Source organism: Heterodontus francisci, chromosome 3 (genome assembly GCF_036365525.1).
Source record: "Heterodontus francisci isolate sHetFra1 chromosome 3, sHetFra1.hap1, whole genome shotgun sequence".
Lineage (NCBI taxonomy): Eukaryota > Metazoa > Chordata > Chondrichthyes > Heterodontiformes > Heterodontidae > Heterodontus > Heterodontus francisci.
This window is the reverse complement of record NC_090373.1, coordinates 141508821-141531872: the sequence shown is the minus strand read 5'-3', so window position 1 is coordinate 141531872 and position 23052 is coordinate 141508821. Positions and strand designations below refer to the sequence as shown.

General features: G+C 41.8%; 1 protein-coding gene across 3 annotated transcripts in view; it reads right to left on the bottom strand.

Moving 5' to 3' along the window:
• Positions 1 to 565: 565 nt before the first annotated feature.
• The window catches only part of rngtt (RNA guanylyltransferase and 5'-phosphatase), a 441527-nt gene continuing 419040 nt past the window's right edge, over positions 566 to 23052 (bottom strand). The window contains exons 13-14 of one of the 3 annotated variants that reach the window (XM_068026611.1): positions 11602 to 11761; positions 566 to 756 (exon numbers count right to left, since the gene is read on the bottom strand). In XM_068026611.1, the coding sequence (XP_067882712.1) occupies positions 741 to 756; positions 11602 to 11761 (176 nt within the window). In that variant the 3' untranslated portion in view covers positions 566 to 740. Of the gene's footprint in view, positions 757 to 10654; positions 11762 to 23052 lie in introns of those variants that run through there. The other 2 variants (XM_068026609.1, XM_068026610.1) reach the window with 2 other exon arrangements.

Here is a 23052-nt window from a genome sequence, read left to right as displayed (position 1 = left end):
GCTTGCAGTACAAAGACCCGAGAACCCTCTGCACATTGATCTTCTTAAAGGCCACAGCATACCAAGATTTAAGCTAGTTGCCGTTTACACAGAAGAACAAGTCAGTAACCATCTAACTGATAATTCTCCAAAAAAATAAAATTCTATTTTTCCCTCAAACATAGAACATGGAATTCAATGTCATAACTTTCAAGTTGTTAGCTGTCAACTCCCTCCAAAAATGAGAATTGGCTTGAACTTTAACAGATTTTGCATATATGCCAATCAATTGGCAGGAGAGTGGAGGGAGGGGGAGAGGGAGGGGGAGAGGCAGGGCGAAGAGGGGCATTCTAGAAACAATGTTCCATACAAAATTTTCAAATTTTATATTAAAATTGATGCATATTGGTTAATTCAAATACTCTTGTACTTCACAAATATTTGTTTTTCCTTTCTTAGAGGTTAACAATCTATATTCATGTTTAGGTTTTCAACCAGACCAGCAATTTGCCAAAGGTTACCTCAACAGGCACATTCCAATACCCAACGTCCACCACCCACCACCCCCACAGACCCCCTTGCCCCCACCCCCGCATTTCAAAAACGCACTTTCTCTTCTCTCCAGACCCAGTTCACAAAACACTGCAACCCATCCAACTTCATATCCTTTCATGGAGACATTTTCTTCTCCTCCAATGCTCCAAATTCATACCGGCACTGCTCTTTCACCCCATGCTGGCACTCGCCTTCTCCATTCCTTCTCATGTGGAAGTGGTCCTGCAATATAAATGGGGCATATATGTATTTTTGTTTTCTTCAGAGTCTTACCTTGAATGGAGAAAATTTCCACACCTTACTTGCAACTGCATGCAGGAACATGGCTTCCTCTATTACAATGGAGCAGCCTGCTTTAAAGGATCTTTGTGGAGTCCACAAATAAGTTGAAAGCTGTTACATCCATCAGCCAGACAATGTAATTTTATTGGAAGAACACACTAATAATCTGGATGCCCCTCTGGGTGATAAGTCATGAACAAAGGCATAGTATGAACTAGTTGAGGCCCATGAAAAGAATAAGATCTTTCTCTTCAATAATATTTCATCTTCAACTGAGAAATTAGGATAAGGACCTGGCAGCTGAAGATTAAAACGAAAGATGCCAACTGAATCAATCACCTGCTCCTTCAGACATGAGTGAGTGCAGAACGTAACTCACCTTCAGAAAACAAATGATCCCAGTCTCTAATTGATAATCTACTGACTTGGAAAGATGCTTCTTTACAGGGCCTATTCTCAATGTCTCTAAGCATGGGAGAATCAAAATTGAACAGGATAGCTTTCCAACAAATTAGATGGTTATGCTGAAGTCTCTTGCCATACTTGGGGATGAACGACATATCACAGAAAGCTATGCAGAGTTGACATACACCATTAGTACTAGTCACGAGTCACAAACATGGGAAGGATTCATGATATTCAATACACACTTTAAATTTGGGGTCCAGAGGCTGACAATGAGTTGACTGGAACTTGACCACAAGAGATTCTATTTGGCCAAGTTGGAGCTCTCAAAATAGTTGTCAAAATTAAGAAAAGTCTGAAAAAAAAAAATCAAACAATTCATCTATCAAATGGGTACAAACTCCGTTCCCTAGCTCCCAACTCCATCCCTCTCCCTGGCAACTGTCTGAGGCTGAACTAGACCGTTTGCAACCTTGATGTCATATGTGACCCTGAGATGAGCTTCCAATCACATATCCGCGCCATAAGGAAGACCGCCTATTTCCACCTCCATAACATCGTCTGACTTCACCCAAGTCTCAGTTCATCTGCTTCTGAAACCATGCCTTTGTTACCTCCAAACTTGACCATTTCACTCCTGGCTGACCTCTCACATTCTACTCTCCGTAAACTTGAAGTCATCCAAAACTTTGCTGCCCAGGTCCTTCCTCGCACCAAGTCCCGTTCACCCCTCACCTACGTGCTCCGTGACCTGCATTGGTTCCCGCTCAAGCAACAGCTCAATTTTAAAATTCTCATACTTGTTTTCTCCATTGCCTTGTTCCACCCTATCTCTGTAATCTCCTCCAGCCCTACAATCCTCCAAGATATCTGTGCTCATCTAATTCTGGCCTCTTCAGCATCCCTGCTTTTAATAGCGCTACCATTGGTGAGTGTGCTTTCAGCTACCTAGGTCCTAAGCTCTGGAATTCCCTCCCTACACTTCTCCATCCTTCTTTAAGATGCTTCTTTTTGACCAAGCTTTTGGCCACCTGCCCTAATATTGCCTGATGTGGCTCAGTTTGAAATTTTGCTTTAGAATGCACCTTGGGACGTTTTATTATGTTAAAGGCGTTAGATGAATATAAGTTGTTGCTGTGATCAGGAAATACTGCACAATGTATGTCTGATGAACTAACTAAAAGCAGAGTCTTGTTCTAATGATGGTAGAAAGAGAACTGAGGATGTTACACAGATTGAACTCCTGAATGCAGCTGAGTTTGGAAGGACCATTGGGTATACGCAGGAAATTCCTAAAGACAGAGGGGGCTGAATTTTCATTATGGGGTCGGAAACCTGACGCCTGGAATATTTCCTGGTCCCAACCCCACGCCGTGCCAGCAAAGTTACTAATTGGCCTGGGTGCGAGTCCAGAGTCCAGTTAGGGACACTGGAAGCATCCTGGAGGCGGGAGCATGTCACCGAGGGCAATTTTAAAAGGCAAGCGGCAGCCATGACTGGGCTTGCCATTGCCTTCAGTAATGCAGCATCAGGAAATCAGAGGGCCTCTGTGGGCACGGGCATGCATCCCGGGTGGCACCCTGTTTCTCTGACACCTGGCTGGACACAATACTCCAGTTGGGGCCTAACCAGAGCTTTAAGGAGGTTCGTTGATGCAGTGTCAGAGAGGAGAGACCTGCTCTTCACAGCCTCAGGAAGGAGAAATCCACCCAGCGAGACCAAGAGTTCATGGATGGAGATGGCCATGGAGATCAGCAGCCAGGAATCCATGGGAAGGAACTAAGTCCAGTGTAGAAAACTGTTCAATGACCCCCTGCAGTCTGGGAAGATGATTGGCTAGCGTTACCTGGTTCATTAGGCACCAACTCTCTAAGCACCGGAAAGCATGGGAGCTGACCTCGCAGAATGTCCATTGTTCCCCCTCATATTGTCAAAGTAAGTGAAAGGACGCAATACAGAGAAGCAGCTACCCTCAGAATATGGGGCAACATTCAGATAGGGACATAACTGAGGGGAACATCAGCCCACGTATATGTTATGGAAGTGAATGTTTGTGGATGGGGTGCCAATCAAGCGGGCTGCTTTGTCCTGGATGGTGTCGAGCTTCTTGAGTGTTGTTGGAGCTGCACCCATCCAGGCAAGTGGAGAATATTCCATCACACTCCTGACTTGTGCCTTGTAGATGGTGGACAGGCTTTGGGGAGTCAGGAGGTGAGTTACTCGCCTCAGGATTCCTAGCCTCTGACCTGCTCTTGCAGCCATGGTATTTATATGCCTACTCCAGTTCAGTTTCTGGTCAACGGTAGTCCCTAGGATGTTGATAGTGGGGGATTCAACGATGGTAAAGCTATTGAATGTCAAGGGGAGATGGTTTGATTCTCTCTTGTTGGAGATGGTCATTGCCTGACACTCGTGTGGCGTGAATGTTACTTGCCACTTGTCAGCCCAAGCCTGGATATTGTCCAGGTCTTGTTGCATTTCTGCACAGACTGCTTCAGTATCTGAGGAGTCACGAATGGTGCTGAACATTGTGCAATCATCAGCGAACATCCCCACTTCTGACCTTATGATTGAAGGAAGGTCACTGATGAAGCAGCTGATGATGGTTGGGCCTGGAACACTACCCTGAGGAACTCCTGCAGTGATGTCCTGGAGCTGAGATGATTGACCTCCAACAACCACAACCATCTTCCTTTGCGCTAGGTATGCCTCCAACCAGCAGAGACTTGTCCCCTTGATTCCCATTGACTCCAGTTTTGCTAGGACTCTTTGATGGCATACTCGGTCAAATGCTGCCTTGATGTCAAGGGCAGTCACTCTCACCTCACCTCTTGAGTTCAGCTCTTTTGTCCATGTTTGAACCAAGGCAGCAATGAGGTCTGGAGTTGGGTGGCCATTGCAGAACCCAAATTGAGCTTCACTGAGCAGATTATTGCTAAGCCAGTGCCGCTTGATGGCACTGTTGATACCATCTTCCATCGCTTCACTGATGATTGAGAGTAGACTGATGGGGCGGTAATTGGCTGGGCTGGACTTGTCCTGCTTTTTGTGTACAATTTGTGGGCAATTTTCTACATTGCTGGATAGATGCCAGTGTTGTAGCTGTACTGGAACAGCTTGGCGAGGGGCGCGGCAAGTTCTGGAGCACAGGTCTTCAGTACTATTGCCGGAATATTGTCAGGCCCCATAGCCTTTGCAGTATCCAGTGCCTTCAGTCGTTTTTTGATATAGTCATAGTCATAGAGTTATACAGCACAGAAACAGGCCCTTCGGCCCATCATGTCTGTGCCGGCCATCAAGCACCTAACTATTCTAATCCCATTTTCCAGCACTTGACCCGTAGCCTTGTATACTATGGTGTTTCAAGTGCTCATCTAAATACTTCTTAAATGTTGTGAGGGTTCCTGCCTCTACCACCTCTTCAGGCAGTGCATTCCAGATTCCAGCCACCCTCTGGGTGAAAAACTTTTTCCTCAAATCCCCTCTAAACCTCCTGCCCCTTATCTTAAATCTAAGCCCTCTGGTTATTGACCCCTCCACGAAGGGGAAAAGTTTCTTCCTATCTAACCTATTAATGTCCCTCATAATTTTGTGTACCTCAATCATGTCCCCCCTCAGCCTTCTCTGCTCTAAGAAAAACTACCCTAGCCTTTTCAGTCTCTCTTCATAGATGAAATGCTCCAGCCCAGGCAACATCTGGTGAATCTCCTCTGCACCCTCTTCAGTGCAATCACATCCTTCCTAAAGTGTGGTGACCAGAAATGTACACAGTACTCCAACTAGCATTTTATACAGCTCCATCATAACCTCCCTGCTCTTATAATCTATGCTTCGGCTAATAAAGGCAAGTATCCCATATGCCTTCCTAACCACCTTATCTATCCATGCTGCTGCCTTCAGTGATCTATGGACAAGTACACCAAGGTCCCTCTGACCTTCTGTACTTCCAAGGGTCCTACAATCCATTGTATATTCCCTTGCCTTGTTAGTCCTTTTTTTGCCACTTTTCCCTCACTCAACCAAACCACTGATATCATTCTGGAGTTTACAGCTATCCTCTTCACTATCAACTGCACAACCAATTTTTGTGTCATCAGCAAATTTCCCAATGATGCCTCCCACATTTAAGTCCAAATCATTAATATATATATCACAAACAGCAAGGGAGCCAACATTTAGCCCTGTGGAACGCCACTGGAAACAGCTTTCCATTCACAAAAACATCCGTCGACTACTACTCTTTGCTTCCTGTCACTGAGCCAATTTTGGATCCAACCTGCCACATTGTCCTGTATCCATGGACTTTCATTTTACTGACCAGTCTGCCGTGCGGGACCTTGTCAAATGCCTTACTAAAATCCATGTAGACCACATCCACTGCACTCCCCTCATCAATCCTCCCTGTTACTTTAGTTTAGAGATACAGCACTGAAACAGGCCCTTCGGCCCACCGAGTCTGTGCCGACTGTCAATCACCCATTTATACTAATCCTACACTAATCCCATATTCCTACCACATCCCCACCTGTCCCTATATTTCCCTACCACCTACCTATACTAGGGGCAATTTGTAATGGCCAATTTACCTACCAACCTGCAAGTCTTTGGCATGTGGGAGGAAACCGGAGCACCCGGAGGAAACCCACGCAGACACAGGGAGAACTTGCAAACTCCACACAGGCAGTACCCAGAATTGAACCTGGGTCGCTGGAGCTGTGAGGCTGCGGTGCTAACCACTGCGCCACTGTGCCGCCCATACTCCTCAAAGAATTCAATTAAGTTAGTAAGACATGACCTTCCCTTAACAAATCCATGCTGACTATCTCTGATTAGTCCGTGCCTTTCTAAGTGGCAGTTTATCCTGTCCCTCAGAATTGATTCTAATAATTTACCCACCACTGAGGTCAGACTGACCGGTCTATAATTATTTGGCCTATCCCTCGCACCCTTTTTAAACAATGGTAGAACGTTCGCAGACCTCTAATTATTTATTTATTTATTTAGAGATACAGCACTGAAACAGGCCCTTCGGCCCACCGAGTCTGTGCCGACCAAGAACCACCCATTTATACTAACCCTACAGTAATCCCATATTCCCTACCACCTACCTACACTAGGGGCAATTTACAATGGCCAATTTACCTATCACCTGCAAGTCTTTGGCGGTGGGAGGAAACTGGAGCACCCGGCGGAAACCCACGCGGTCACAGGGAGAACTTGCAAACTCCGCACAGGCAGTACCCAGAATTGAACCAGGGTCTCTGGAGCTGTGAGGCTGCGGTGCTAACCACTGCGCCACCCAATACTGCAAAGGCTATGGGCCCTGACAATATTCCGGCAATAGTACTGAAGACCTGTGCTCCAGAACTTGCCACGCCACTAGCCAAGCTGTTCCGGTATAGCTACAACACTGGCACCTATCCGGCAAATTCTCTGGCATCTTGCCCGTATCCAGTGAGGATTTGAAGATAATCCTCAGCACATCTGCTATTTCTTCCCTGGCTTCCTTTAACAACCTGGGATGCAATCCATCCGGCCCTGGCAATTTATCCACTTTCAAGGATGTCAAACCCTCTCATTATGCTAATCGTATCTAATATTTCACACTCCTCCTCTTTTACTACAATCACGCGGAGTGAATCGAATTGGCTGAAGTCTGGCATCTGTGATGCTGGGGACTTCAGGATAAGGCCGAGATGGATCATCAACTCGGCACTTCTGGCTGAAGATTGGTGCAAATGCTTCAGCCTTAACTTTCGCACTGATGTGCTGGGCTCCCCCATCATTGAGGATGGTGATATTTGTGGAGCCACCTCCTCCAGTTAGTTGTCCACCACCATTCACGACTGGATGCGGCAGGACTGGATAGCACCTTCTTCCCCTTGCAGCACCCCGCTGTGTTCCTCTGGTCTCCTGCTGTCCAGGAAGTTGCATCTGCTGCAGCTCATCCAGGCTGCTTTGTCCAATGTCAGAGTAGCCTGTCCCATTTGAAATTCCTCAGCTGAGACTTGTCCGTTCATCAGGCCTTCCCCTGCCAACCCCAAGTACCCAAGTGATGCCAGCAGGTCAACGTCCCTCTCTGGATGCCTGCCACGCACCATTGAGAAAAGCAAGTCTTACAGCTCCAGCAATGGCTACTCTGTGGCACTTTTGAAGCAGCTGAACTTTATTTTGTACCTCTGAATCACTTTAATCAGCTCTCATGGCCCCCCGCCCCCTCACCACCCCCCCCGCAGTTTTCATGACTTGTACACTCGTGTTCCAGACATGGCATTTTCCACATTCTCTTCCTTTAAAAATTGAAAACTGCTGCTGACAAGCCTGTTAATGAGCTCAACAAGGACTTCATTGGAGGCGTGCGGGGTTGCCGTTCCCACTCTCCTGGCGTCCCTTTAAAAATGGCTTTGCATTCTGGTGCCGACCGCTGACAACGCGATCTTTAAATCACGCTTGCACCTGCGCCCACCGCCAACGGGCTTTAAAAATCCAGCCCAGGATCTCCAGATGATTTTCTGGGCAAATCTCTCCATGGTCTTGCCTCTATCTCTGTAAACCCAGCCCTACAAACCTCTGAGAACTCTGCTGTCCTCTAACTCTGGCCTTTCACATGCTCCCTACTCCCTTTACCCCACAATTGGCAGCCGTTCCTTCAGCCATGTAGGTCCTAAGCTCTGGAATTCCCTCCCTAAACCTCTCCACCTTTAAGACATTCCTTAAAACCTACTTCTTTGACTTAACGTTTGGTTACTGTCCAAATATCTCTTTTGTCTCAGTATCAAGCTTTGTTTTACTGCCCTCCAGTGAAGTACTTTGGGACATGTTACGACGTTAAAGATGCTGTATAAAGACAAATTGTTGTCGGTTGCTTATCTCATTTGTATGTAGAGAATGACGAATGAAGAATCAGAACTATTCACATGTACTATATTAACAAATTACTGCATTTTCTAGCGCTTTTTAGGGCTGAGTAGATGCATTTTATCCGCAGCCAAGATCATAATGTTGCACAGCAAGATTTTAACTACCTATCTTTTAATAAGGAGTATGGGGTTAAAATATGCTTTATTTCTAAAAATGTGAAATCAAATTTCATCTAAAAGATGAACTGACAATTGCAGAGAAGTCATGCCTCTCATTAAAAACAATGAGATTGTGAGCTTATCATTTCGCCACAGGCGAGAAGTATTTTCACTGACCTATTATGCTACCACTGTTGAGCTATGCAAGGTCATGCAACAATAGTTTTATAGAAAATATAAAACTATAAAATGGTTTTCATCAGGTTTTAAAAATCCTATTCTGACAATAGCAGGATAGCTATTCTGAAGGATGAGAGTGACAGCAGTGAAGCATTTGATCGAGTGTGGCAACAAAGAGCTATAGTAAAGCTGAAGTTAACGAGGATTGGGAAAAACTCTCCAATGGTTGCAGTCATACCTGGCACAAAGGAAGATGGTTGTAGCCGTTAGAGGCCAATCATCCCAGCCCCAGGCCATCACTGCAGGAGTTCCCCAGGGCAGCGTTCTAGGCTCAACCATCTTCAACTGCTTCATCAATCACCTTCCCTCCATTATAACATCAGAATGTTTGCTATTGATTACAGTCTTCAGCTCCTTTGGAATTCCTCAGATAATGAAGCAGTCTGTGCTGGCATGCAGCATGATCTGGACAACATCTAGGCTTGGGCTGATGAGTGACAAGTAACATTTACACCAGAATACTGCCAGACAATGACCATCACCAACAAGAGAGCCTAACTATCTGTTTGACATTAAATGGCTGATTGTAATTGCTGAGCCCCCACCATCAACATCCTGGGGATCACCACTGACCAGAAACTCAATGTAGACCAGCCATGTTAAGTGCCATGGTTACAAGCAGGTCAGAAGTTGAGTATTCCCTGGTGAGTAACTCACCAAAGTCTCTCCACCAACTACAACGCACAAGTCAGAAGTGCGATGGAATACTCTCCACTTGTCTGGATGAGTGCAGCTGCAACAAAACTCAAGACATTTGACACCATTCAGCCAGCAAACACACGAGAACACGACCATCTGCAAGTTCCCCTTGAAGCCACACACACTCCTGACTTGCAAATATATCGCTGTTCCTTCACTGTCACTGGAGCAACATCCTGAAACTCCCTCCTTAACAGCACTGTGGGTGTACCTACCCCACATGGACTGCAGCGGTTCAAGAAGGCAACTCACCTCCACCTTCTCAAGGGCAATTAGGGATGGACAACAAATGTTGGTCTTGCCAGTGACATCCACATCCCAAGAATTAATTTTTTAAAAAGCAGTCCACTTGATTGGCACCCCATCCATTAGCCTAAATATACACTTCCCCCACCACTGGTGCACAGTGGCTGCAGTGTATACTATCTATAGGGTACACTGCAGCAACTTGCAAAGGCTTCTTCAGTAGCAACCTCCCAAACACTTCACCACCTGGAAGGATATAAGGGTAGCAGCGCATAGGAACACCATGACCTCCAGATTTCTCTCCAAGTCCTTCCTTGAACAGATATCCCTGTTCCTTCACTGTCACTCGGTCAAAATACTGGAACTCCTGACCTAACTCCATTGTGCGAGTACCATCACCACACGGACTGCAGTGGTCCAAGAAGGAGGCAGCCCATCATCATTTTCTTAAGGACCACTGGGGATTAGCAATAAATATCAGCTTCATCAACAATGCCTACATCCAAGAATGAATAATAGAAAAAAATTACACTATCAAATTTATGTAAATATTTGCATTTTGAGCAAAAATAATCTGAACGGAGGTAAGATTATTTGGAAAGACAGAATCTTTTTCTTGCAGCCTACCTAGGTTGGAACGTAAAACACAAAACACTAAACAAACATTTTTTTAAACATAAAACAGAATATGGCATCCTCTAACGAGTGACTCAGTCCTATGGAAACACTTTGACCTCTCATAGCAATAGTTTCATCTGAAAGATGACAGTGTGATTCACCATTTACATTCTACAACAGCTTCTGAACAAACGAAGGAAAATCCAAATCTCGTAAAAACTCAATGCAAAACAAAATGTCACATCTTAGGGCATTTTTTTTCTATCCATTTTTACTGAAGAAGTGGAATCCAGGCAAAGCATGGACAGAATTTTCAAATTGATTTTAAATATGCCTCTATACTGTTTGTTTTTGCTGGGTTAGATGCAACCATAAAAAATGAACTTTGTTAATTTGCTGGAATATAGTACTGCCCGAAATGTGCTCATTTATTTTCATTTTCCTGAAAGTTTCAATAATATAAAAACACCTTTTAGTTAATTAAGACAACAGTTGTAGAGTGGATTAAAAAATGCTAATTGTTTCAAGTGTGTGCTTTTTGGATAAGTTACAGTGCTAGTCTATGCAGGCTAGCAGACAGACGTTAAAAATGAGGGACCTGACAAACAGGCTCAAAACATCTATAATTGTTTAATTAACAGACAAAAAGATGCAACAAAGTTCTAAAAATTACATAATCCAACACACTCCATCTTAAGCAGGTAGAAGGTGCTGTCTCTTACTTATTGCAATTGTTTACATCAAGTCCCCTACAATTTAAAAGAGAAAACACAAAACTTAGTGATCCAGCAGAAGGGAAGTGGAATGGAGAAGCACTTAGGCTGATAAGCCTACCTTTTTTAAATTAAAGCAAATACATGGTAGTGTATGTGTGTGTGTTTGTAGTGGGTGGGGAGTGGGGAGAAAAGACTGGGGAAATCTTTATTCAATTTAATTTACAGAACGCGCTAGTACTGTCTTCGTACACAAAATAAATCTGTTGAACAGAAGATTCTTTCATTTTTTGGTCTGCATAGTCTGTCTGTTAAAACTATCAAGTGAATTAAAGTTAAAAATAAAAACTGGAAAACTGTATGATAATTTAGTCTCCACCTTATATCCAGAACAGACTGCAAAAATGAGAGAGCAAAATGGTTCTGTTGCATTGGGTACTTTGAATCAACTGATCTAGACTGCGAAAAGCTAAGAAAAAGCATGATTTTCTCCACAGAAGAAATATTTATATATTTGTAGTCTCTTGCAAATATAAAATGGGGACTAAAGGTTGCAATGCAATAGTAAAAGAATCCACAGCTTTTGAAATAAAGAGCCCTGTGTATATATAAAGAAAAATAAAAAAATAACTGCTCCTAATAAGCAATGATTTTTACATGTTACACTTTGTTGAAATCAGAGAGAAAAATCTAATGATGCTAAAAGCAACCTCAATCTATCCCCCTCCACCAACCCCGAGAGAAGATAGTTTTAATATCAGTCGATGCAGACCTGCAAAAACAATGACACTGTATTTGAATTTTTTTTTTTACAGAGATGTAACGTTTACAAATCTGACGCTTACAAAGTATGGTTTGGTCGCTTTGGAGGTGGTGGTGGCATTAGCTCAGAGTCCATATCCAAAGACCTTTTCCTTGGCTCTTTTTGGGATTGCATCTGATCCCTTTCAATGAATTCAAACAGGAATTCCTTCGTAACTGGATTAGAGATACTGCTGCAGACAGCTGAGAAAAGAAGATGGGAATCAGACAGTGAGATGGAAATAGTTTAATTTTCTAAAGCGTCATTACCACCCCACCTTTATGCACCTGAATGAGATGGAATATCTGCATCTATTTAATTCCAAGTTATGCTCAAGACTTAAGCCTATACTTTACTTGTGCTTGAAAACATATTCTGAAAATTATAATTATTTCAGTTTCCTTGCTAGTCCAAAAAGAAAATGCGATGTACCAGTCGAAGATAAATATACCGTAATGAAATAGCTTCCTTCATAAAAACACGGTTAGGTAATATATACTCTGAATTGTCAGTGATCATAACCTCTGCAAGCCATATCTCAGGAATAAAGATTTGTCTTTTACTTTGCTTATGCTGAAACCCAATTTCACAAATTTATGTTCAACATTCAAACTTATATCGTTGGTTGGAATGGAACAGAATTCCAGCTGCAGCTACAGAGGTGATGGGTATTTTATCTGTTGATTTAAATACTTTTTTTATTAAATGTTCTTGCACCAGAAGACAAGGTGAAGTGAATGCACAGGACCTGATCAATTTATAGCTGCAGAAAGATTATAGTTTGGGAAAATTGTCCAGTTACCACTACAATATCTTCTTTTTGCAAAGGAAAATCAAAGACCAATTAAAAATGCTTAGGCTAACAAGCCTTTCTTTTTTTGCCATTGTACTTTCTACGATTAAGTACTTGTCAAATAACATCTTGCAAAATAAAATCAAAACATTTTTATTCAAATGCACCTTTAGGTTTCTCCCTTCATGATACATGTGTGATGTTTCTGTGATGCTTATATAGCCCTATTGTTAACAGATTCTTGTTTATGAACTGCCATTTTACAAAATACTTCTAACATTTGTGAGAATTCCCCCATCTGAGGTTCAAATAGCTTTTCACACAGACCCCCGAATAAATTCTCATCGCTTTTCTGCCGTTTGCATCCACGTGATAATAAAAAGAAAGCCTGGCGCTGGATTCCAGAAGTATTTCTTTTCCCCTTTACACTTGGATCTGGATTTTTTTTAAGCATTCAGTGATTTATATGCAATTTACGCGGCAGCTTCACAGTGAGTCTGGCTTCACATCAATACAAACTGTGTACTTTAATTTGGTGCAAAGTCACACAAAACATATTTAAGCATATCACGTGAGACCACCACATGACTTCAGCTTTACACCTGCTGCACTATAACTGCTCCAATGACAATGTCAACACTGGGATTGCAGCAGGATTGGACGTAACAATTTATGCTTACAATTAAGAAATTCTATGGCATCAAAGTTGAAAAAAGTATTGCAATTACTGAAAAATGAAGATATTATACAAATTTTAAAGAATTACACAAATTTGGTGTTTGTGGATTTCAATTTTTATCTTTTACTCAGCTAAGATTGAAAGCTTGGAAACATTCAGCCTTCTGGGTTGGCACTCTGAGATCTACCCACTTGGCCCAAATCACCTGTCTGCTCACAATCATTAATAAAGTGATAGGAGTCTTCACTAATGTGAGAAAGCAACCTCTGCAACACCACTGACACTCAGTTTGGGTTCTGCTAGAAATACTTAGCTCAGACCTTGATCCAAGCTTGGGCATGTGCTGACTGTCAGAGGAGGGTGAGAGTGACTGCCTTCAACGTCAAGGCAGTGTTTGACAGAGTAAGGCTGCAAGGAATCCTGAGGTCAATGCAGAGGTGGCGGCTGAGTGGAAAACTCTCCAGTGGTTACGATTATATTTGACACAAAGGAAGTTGGTTGTGATTGTTGAAGGCCAATTATCACTGCTCACGACATTGTTGCAAGAGTTCTTCAGGACAGAATCCATGTAGCAACCTTCCTCAACTGCATCATAAGGTCAGAAGTGGAGTAATTCTACAGTGTCCAGTTACATACACAAGTCCTTTGATACTGAAGCATGCCATGCCAACCTATAGTAGAACCTAGTCAGCGCGCACCATCCGTAGCTAAGCAAGTAAGTTAAAGATAGTATCAAAATAAAAGAAAACGTGTACAATTCAGCAATGAGTAGTGGTAGGTCAGAAGATTGGATAGAAAATGAAAAACAGTAAAGAATGACAAAGAATAATGAGAGATAGAGTGTGACAGAAACCTAGCTAGAAATATAAAAACAGATAGTAAGAGCTTCTACAGGTATTTAAAAAGGAAAAGAGTAAGTAAAGTGAGTGTCGGTTCTTTACAGTGAGAGACTGGGGAGTTAATAATGGAAAATAAGGAAATGGCAGAGGAATTGAACAGATTTTTTGCATCTGTCTTCTCTGTAAAGGATACAAATAACATCCCAGAAATAATTGTGAATCAAGAGTTGAAAGGAAGGGAGGAACTTAAAACAATTACCATCACCAGGGAAAGGATACTGAGAAAATTATTAGAACTAAAAGCCGACAAGTCCCCAGGTTCTGATGGATTTCATCCTAGGGACTTAAAAGAAGTGGCTGCTGAGATAGTGGATACATTGGTTTTAATTTTTCAAAATTCCCTAGATTCTTGAAAGGTCCCATCAGATTGGAAAATAACATTATTCAAGAAAGGAGGAAGACAGAAAGCAGGAAACTACAGGTCAGTTAGCTTAGCATCCGTCATAGGGAAAATGCTAGAATCCATTATTAAAGAGGTCATAATAGGTCATTTAGAAAATCTCAATGCAATCAGGCAGAGTCAACATGGTTTTGTGAAATGTATTATTCTTTGAGGAAGTAACAAGCAATGCGGATAAAGGGGAACCTGTGGATCTGGTGTACTTAGATTTCCAGGAAGCATTTGACAAGGTGCCACATCAAAGAAAATCTCAAAGCAAAGTAAGTGCCTATGATATGGGGGTAACATATTAGCAAGGATAGAGGATTTGTTAGCTAACAGGAAAGAGAGAGTAGGCATAAATGGGTCGTTTTCAGGTTGGCAAGCTGTAAATAGTGGAGTGCCACAAGGATCAGTGCTGGGGCCTCAACTATTTACAATCTATATCAATGACTTGGATGAAGGTACAGAATGTATGGTTGCTAAATTTGCTGATGACACAAAAATAGGTGGGAGAGTAAGTTGTGAAGAGGACCTACGGAGTCTGCAAAGGGATATAGATAGGTCTAGTGAGTGGGCGAAGATTTGGCAGATGGAGTATAATGTGGGACAGTGTGAATTTGTCCACCTTGGCTGGAAAAATAGAAAAGCAACATACTGTTTAGAGAGAGAGATATTGTAGAGCTCAGAGATGCATCGTGATCTGGGTGTCCTAGTACATGAAACACAAAAAGTTAGTATGTAGGTACAGCAAGTGATTAAGAAGGCAAATGCAATGTTGTTGTTTATTGCAAGGGGAATGAAATATAAAAGTAGAGACGTTTTGCTACAATTGTACAGGGCATTGGTGAGACCACATCTAGAGTACTGTGTACAGTTTTGGTTTCCTTACTTTAGAAAGGATATAATTGAATTGGAAGCAGTTCAGAGAAGGTTCACTCGACTGATTCCTGGGATGAGGGGGTTGTCTTATGAGGAAAGGTTGGACAGGTTGAGTCTGCACTCTTTGGAGTTTAGAAGGATGAGAGGTGACCTTATTGAAACATATAAGATCCTGACAGGACTTGACAGGGTGGATGTTGAAAGGATGTTGCCCCTTGTGGGACAGACTAAAACTAGGGGTCACAGTTTAAAAATAAGGGGTTGCCCATTTAAGACAGAGACAAGGAGAAATCTTTTCTCTCAGAGGGTCGTGAGTCTCTTCCCCGGACAGTGGTGGAGGCAGGAACATTGAATGTTTTTAAGGCAGAGGTAGACAGATTCTTGACAAACAAGGGAGTCAAATGGTATCTGGAGTAGGCAGGAAAGTGGAGCTGAGTCCACAAACAGATCAGCCATGATCTTATAGAATGGCGGAGCAGGCTCGAGGGGCCAAATGGCCTACTGCTCCTAGTTCGTATGTGCGGATGGCTGACCAGTGGTATGTACCATTTGCCCCAGTGCCTGAGAGTGTGGTGGAGGCAGGTTCAATTGAAGCATTCAAAATGGAATTAGACTGTTATCTAAAAAGGAAGGATGTGCAGGGTTACGGGAAGAAGGTGGGGGAATTGCATTAAGTGAATTGCTGATTTGGAGAGCTGGTGCAGACAACAATTCTGTGATTCTGTAAATCGATCCAGGACAAAGCAGTCTACTTGATTGGCACCGCCCACCACCTTAAAAATATTCACTCCCACATGGGAGCACAGTGGCCGCACTGTGTACCATCTAAAAGATGCACTGCAGCAGCTTGCCAAACCTCCTTCAATAGCACCTTTCAAACCTACAACATCTACTACCTTGGACAAGGGCACCAGGCTCATGGGAACACCACCACCTGCAAGTTCCCCTCCAAGTCACACACCATCCTAGCTTGGAACTATATCACCATTCCTCACTGTCACTGGGTCAAAAATCTGGAACTCCCTCCCTAACAGCAGTCTAGGAGTATCTACACCAGATGGACTGCAGCAGTTCAAGAAGGCAGCTCACCACCACCTTCTCAAGGGCAGTTAGGGATGGGCAATAAATGCTGGACTAGCCAGCGATGCCCACATCCCATGAACAAACAAAATAAAAAGATGCAGAGTAAAGCTCCCTCTACTCTGTTGAAACAATGTCCCTTTCCCTCCATCCTTGGAGAACAAACACTGACTGCACCACTATAGCATTTTCCAAACCAGCTAACTAGCGAGATTGTCAACTTAATGCCCACTTGTATTGAATTTTGTGTTGTCGGTCTTTGGCTGCAATGAACTAAGATCAGCCAGGTTTTTAAAAAGGCAGAAAGTGAAAACAAATTAATTCAAAGGAGGTCCACCATTAATAATTGGCTTAATTGGTGTTTTTATTTAAGCAGTGGTAATCATATCCTTGTTGGAAAATGTGGTTTAACAGTAATACCATCAAAAGTGCAATTACATCAAATTACCATGCTCCATTAGGTAGAAAGCAGGAGGTAACATAAATGCTGACCCAAAAATCACCCTCACACAAATAAAACACCATTTTATCCACTTACGACATCTGGATTTTAAAGAAACTACATTCAATAATTGAACAGACATGAGTCACCATTAGGAATTCATGGAATTACATCTTTACAAGAGAAACTGCGCTTACATAAGGGATAGCAGCAACAGTTACTTACAGATTTATTTGCCTTGAAGAGCTCATCCATTCTCTAATACACATTGCATGTATCCATGACTCATACTCACAGAACAGTAACATAACTTTGAGGCTGTGTTGGATGCTGCATACATTATATTACCACCTTATCCCACATAAATACATATTTGAAATATCTTAAAAAATGGATGGACTGGTCATAGAGCTATAACCTTATCAGCAGAAATACTCTTCCAATATGACTGATTACTTTCTCACACTGGACTGAGGAGATTGCAATAAGTTATGAAGGAAAAGATAAAAGTAATAAAATCCAGAAAAATTATACTCATTAACATTTTTGCTCACTTAATTATTATACAAGTTGAATGTACTTGACCAAACAGATTTCTTTTTTTCTGGACTTCATGCTAACATTGCAAAATGGAACAAATGTAACAATGAAATTGTGACTGCTAAGGTAGGAGTATATGGAATGCACTGTGAGCATTTCTATTGACAAAATTAATAAGACTACTATACATATTCAATCTCTTCCCCTTACAAAAGAAAATTATTCATGAATTTATGTGCCATCAAAAGTAGCATTATATTTCAAACAAGCACACGATACATTCTGAAAACACTAACAATCCATTTACTGGTGCCAGATAATTAACAACTCAATATTCAAATTTGGGATTTAGTGCATATCCTTCATGGTTTACCAAGTGCACCTCAATAGTCTTTTCTTTATTTAAACTAAAATGGGAGGGTAAATTTTAGAGAATCTCGAGGAGAGGCTAAAATGAGCACAGTCAAGGGCCAAAGCAGCCTAAAAACCTCAGGGGTGGGAGTTTTAAAAAAAATTCTTTCATGGGTTGCGAGTGTCGCTGACAAAACCAACACTTGTTGCCCATTCCTAATTGCCCTTTAGGAGGTGATGGTGAGCTGCCTTCTTGAACTGCAGCAGTCCATTGGTGTGGGTACACCCACAGTGCTGTTAGGAAGGGAGTTCCAGATTTTTGATTCAGTGACAGTGAAGGAACAGCAATATAGTTCCAAGTCAGGATGGTGTGTGGGAACTTGCAGGTGGTGGTGTTCCCATGTGTCTGCTGCCCTAGTTCTCCTAGATGGCAGAGGTCACGGATATGGAATGTGCTGATGAAGGAGACTTGGTGAGTTGCTGCAGTGCATCTTGTAGATGGTACACACTGCTGCCACTGTGCACCAATGGTGGAGGAAGAGACTGTTTAAGGTGGTGGATGGGGTGCCAATCTGGTCAATGGTAACCCCCAGGATGTTAATGGTAGGGGAATTCAGTGATGGTAATGCAGTTGAATGTAAAGGGAAAATGGTTAGATTCTCTCTTGTTGGAGATGGTCATTGCCTGACACTTGCGTGGCGCAAATGTTACTTGCCACTTATCAGCTCAAGCCTGAATGTTGTCCAGCTCTTGCGGCACATGGGAACGAACTGCTTCAATATCCGAGGAGTCTTGAATAGTACTGAACACTGTGCAATCACCAGTTAACATCCCCACTTCTGACCTTATGACGGAAGGACGGTCATTGATGGAGCAGCTGAAGGCTATGTGCACCTGACCTACATTACCTCTCGGTCAAGCAACATCTTGATTTTAAAATTCTCATCCTTGTTTTCAAATCCCTCCATGGCTTTGTCGCTCCCTATCTCTATAATCTCCTCCAGCCCGACAACCTTCCAAGATATCTGCGCTTCTCTAATTCTTGTGCATCCCTGATTTTAACTGCTGCCCCACTGATGGCCGGGCCTTAAGTTGCCTCGGCCCCATGCTCTGGAATACCCTCCCTAAGCTTCTCCATCTCACTTTCTTCTTTAAGACACTCCTTAAAACCTATCGCTTTGAGCAAGCTTTTGGTCATCTCACCTAATATCTCCTTTTGTGGCTCAGTGTCATACTTTGTTTTAGAATGCTCCTGTGAAGCGCCTTGGGATGTTTTATTACATTAAAGGCGCTATGCTTGTTGTTATAAATGTGTCAGAGCAGATAGGAGGTTAAGGAAAAAGGCAGTGAAGAGAAGTAGAAAAAGAAGTGAAAAAGGTTCCGAGGAATATGAATGGGTCAGGGTAGGAGTGTTTATATGCAAATGCACAAAGCATTCAAAATAAATTGGGAAGCTGGAGGCACTAATTAAAATGCATGATATTGCAGTCTTGATCTCACCTGGTTTTCTTTAATAAGGGCAAGATCAAGAACCAATACTCTTGGGTACAAAATTTTCAGAAGAGATTGCATAGAAAATCTGTCTGGGTAGAATTAAGAAATAAGGAAGGGTTTGTTACTATATTAGGACTACACTATATAGTAAAAAAATAAATCAATGTGATTTGTAGGCTTGCATTGGTTACTATTCACAATTAGACTGGTACAAGACAAAAGTGCGTTTTCAAAGTGGGAAAAGATTCTTGGAATATATCGAGGCCTATTTCCCTAATCAGTATCACAGAATAATACAATGCAGAAGAGGCACTTCGGCCCATCGAGTCTGCACCGATGCATTAAAGACACCTGACTTGTCTACCTAATCCCATTTGCCAGCACTTGCCAGTATGTGGCACATGCAAGGAAACGTGCAGCACTAGATCTGGGTAACAAAGTAGGAGCAAGAAAGTGACTTGACTATAGGTGAACATTTTAGAAATAACCAGAGTTCATAATAAAAATCGTAAAAGAAAAGTTGTCCAAACAAAACATTGAGTTATCATTAGCTAATTTCAGTGACATTAGTTTTAGTTTAGTTTAGAGATACAGCACTGAAACAGGCCCTTCAGCCCACCGAGTCTGTGCCGACCATTAACCACCCATTTATACTAATCCTACACTAATTCCATATTCCTACCACATCCCCACCTGTCCCTATATATCCCTACCACCTACCTATACTAGGGGCAATCTACAATGGCCAATTCACCTACCAACCTGCAAGTCTTTTGGCTTGAAGGGGATGTTAACCCAGATTAATTAGCTGGGTATTGTTACGAGTGCTTCTATTTTTTTTATTAAATTATGAGGATTTGTGTGTTAAAACTGGAAAAAGATTCCATAGATACTGGAACTTGGCTGGAATTTTTTAAACAAAAGGTCATCAGAAGCTCTTTTGGACTCAGCTTGTAAAGCAACAGTTACTGGAAGAATCAAAGACTGCTAAAAACAAGTCCTTACTGGAACAAACCCATCTTCAGATAATTATGCAGCAGGGGCTTTTTGACTTGAGGAAAGATGCTTACAAAGAAGTGACAGGTCAAGATTTATAGGGGTCAGCAGGCTTGTCTCTTGTGACATTGTGTTTGGTTTCGCTTTGGACAGAGAGTTGGTGATATGGACAGTGTTAAAAAGACAGTTGCAGAAAACTTGCCAAAGGACAAGCCCCAACTCAGCCTGTTCCAGCTCTTTGAAAAGCCTAACAGTTTTCCATCTCCTTAAGAAGTATAAGAAACAGAGTGAAACTGTTGCTGCGTTTTTCCTGGAAAGCCTGCCCAAACTGATCTTCAATGTCGCCTGACGAGAACTGTTCTAGGAAGATCCCAGTGACAGCTGTCTATGTGCATTTGAGACGCCAAACCAAAACAAAGGACGTATGACATCTTTCCATATCTTTTTTCTTCTTCAAGAATTAGCAAGTATTTGGCCAAAATATTCTTTTTTTTTTAAATAGACCTCTAAAGAGTAAATCTTTTTTGGTTAACTGATATATGTGTATGTGAGGGGCTAAAGTAAAAAGGGAACTTTTATATTTAAATCTGTGTGTTAATGCACTGCATCGTTACTGGTTAAGATCTGTTTTATAATAAACTGATAATTGTGTTGCTTAGTAAAGAAACATGGCTGGTGTATTGTATTCTGCAATAAAAATAGAGTCCATGATTGACCATATCAGTAACTGGGAAAACATTTAAATATATGTTGTGACCTGTGGAGAAGTGGAACTAGAAAAACAGTGCACTCCTCCCATCTCGGTTGTAACAATATAATTTCAGAATAAATAGCAGTCTTGTATTGGGAGATATCTAAATTATGGCATGAATGAGATGTTGTTGGAATACATTCCAACCGGCAGTAAAGTGGGATTATGTCAAAAGCAGTGGTAAATAGATAGAGGTTGGAGCAAAAATACAAATTAAAATGATGCACACCGTAAATATAGGGAAGGTAACAGAAGAAATCTATGGTAATTAACAGGTACAGATGGCAGCAAGGGAGTGAGCTTTTACAGTAGGTGGTGCAGTAGGACTGTAGGAGTACCTGAGGTAAATGTAGACATTATCCATAAGTACTAAAAAACATACTAATAAAAAAGTTAGTGAGAATGAAAACAGAAAGCTCAAGGCATAGATAGTATACATCCTAAAACATTTAAGGTGACTAGGGAGAAAATATTTGTGTACGAACCACAGTTTTTCAAACATTTTGCATTGCTAGTAAGCAAGGTTTCCCAAAAACAGTGCAAATTTGAGAAATCAGGCCTGTAGAGTCCATTACCATAGGATGAAATTAGTGAACACTTCAAAAGGCATGGCCTAATCAAGAAAAGGCATCTGAATTTCTAAAGGATAGGTTGTGTTTGACTAATTGGATTGAATTTCTGAAGAAATCACAGAATGCACAAATAAAGGAAATACAATGGATCCCATATATAAGGATTTTCTGAAGGCTTCTGATAAACGTACCACATAAAAGACTTGGTTTGAAAACTAAGACACATGATATTCAAGAGAATGCAGCCACATAGAGACATTGCTACGAGACAGAAAGAAGACAGCAGGAATAAATGGATATGTTTTAAATTGCTAGAATGTCTCCAGGGACCTTTTTCCATTTATATAATAGGATTGGACATTGGCACAAAATGAATATTAAAGTTTGTTTATGATACCATAGGCACATGTATGGAAAACTGCGAGGATGAATGCAAGAGATTGCAGGAGGACATAAGCAGGTTAGCAAGGTGAGCAAATAGCTGGCCGATGCAGTCCAATACAGAGAAGTATGAAGTAGTTGCAACTTCCATGTCATTTTAAGTGGTATATTTTGGGAAAAAGAATAAAAGGAATTATACATTAAATGGTAAACTATCAACAAAGTGAAGAACAGAGAAATCTAGGGGGTATGGATACATACTTCTTTAAAGGTCAGAGTGCAATTCTGGGTTTTATATATGGGGGAATAAATACAAGCAAGTGATGTTGAATTTGTAATGATACTGATTAGGCCACAGAATATTGCCTGCAGTTCTGGCAACCCATTATATATTAAAAGATGGCTTGCATTTATATAGTGCCTTACAGGACCTCAGGACCACCCAAACTATTTTACAGCCAATGAAGTACTGTTTGAGTCCAGTCACTGTTGCTGTGTAGGAAATGTGGCAGCCAATTTGTGCACAGCAAACTGCCACAAACAGCGATGTTATAATGACCAGATAATCTGTTTTCTTGTAACGATGTTTCTTGAGGATATATGTTCGCTATGACACTGGGGAGAACTCCCCTGCTCATCTTCAAATAGAGCCATGGGATCTTTTACATCCACCGAGTTAGCAGGCAGGACCTTGATCCCATACAAAAGGCAGCACATGCAACAGTGCAGTACCTCCTCAGTACCACACTGGGAGTATCAGCTTGGATTCTGTACTCTGGCGTGGGACTTGAACCCACAGCCCTTTGACGCAGAGGCGAGACCGATATCCAATGAGTCATGAGAAAGTTATCAGCAATAAATGAAATAAGTTTTAAAGAGGGATCTAAAATAGACTTTCAAAATTATCTTCTTTGAGAAGATAAATAGCAAACGATTCCTTCAAATAATTGGCAAAGAATTATTAAGCATAAAGGAGGAGGTTAGAAGAATTTTTTCATACATTAGAATACAAGAATACTTTACCACAACCGGCTTTTGAAGCAGAGACTTTAACCTCAATTAAAACAGAATTGAGTGGAGTATTTGAAAAGGAAGACTATAAAAAGATAAGGAGAAAGAGCAAAGAAAAGTCGACAACTACAGTTGAAGAGGTGGCACCAACACAGGCGCAGTTTGCCGGATGGCCTCCTTCTGTGCTGGAAATTCTATGACCACATCCCCTGGCAATTTTCACAAATCCCCTGTTAATCTGTTT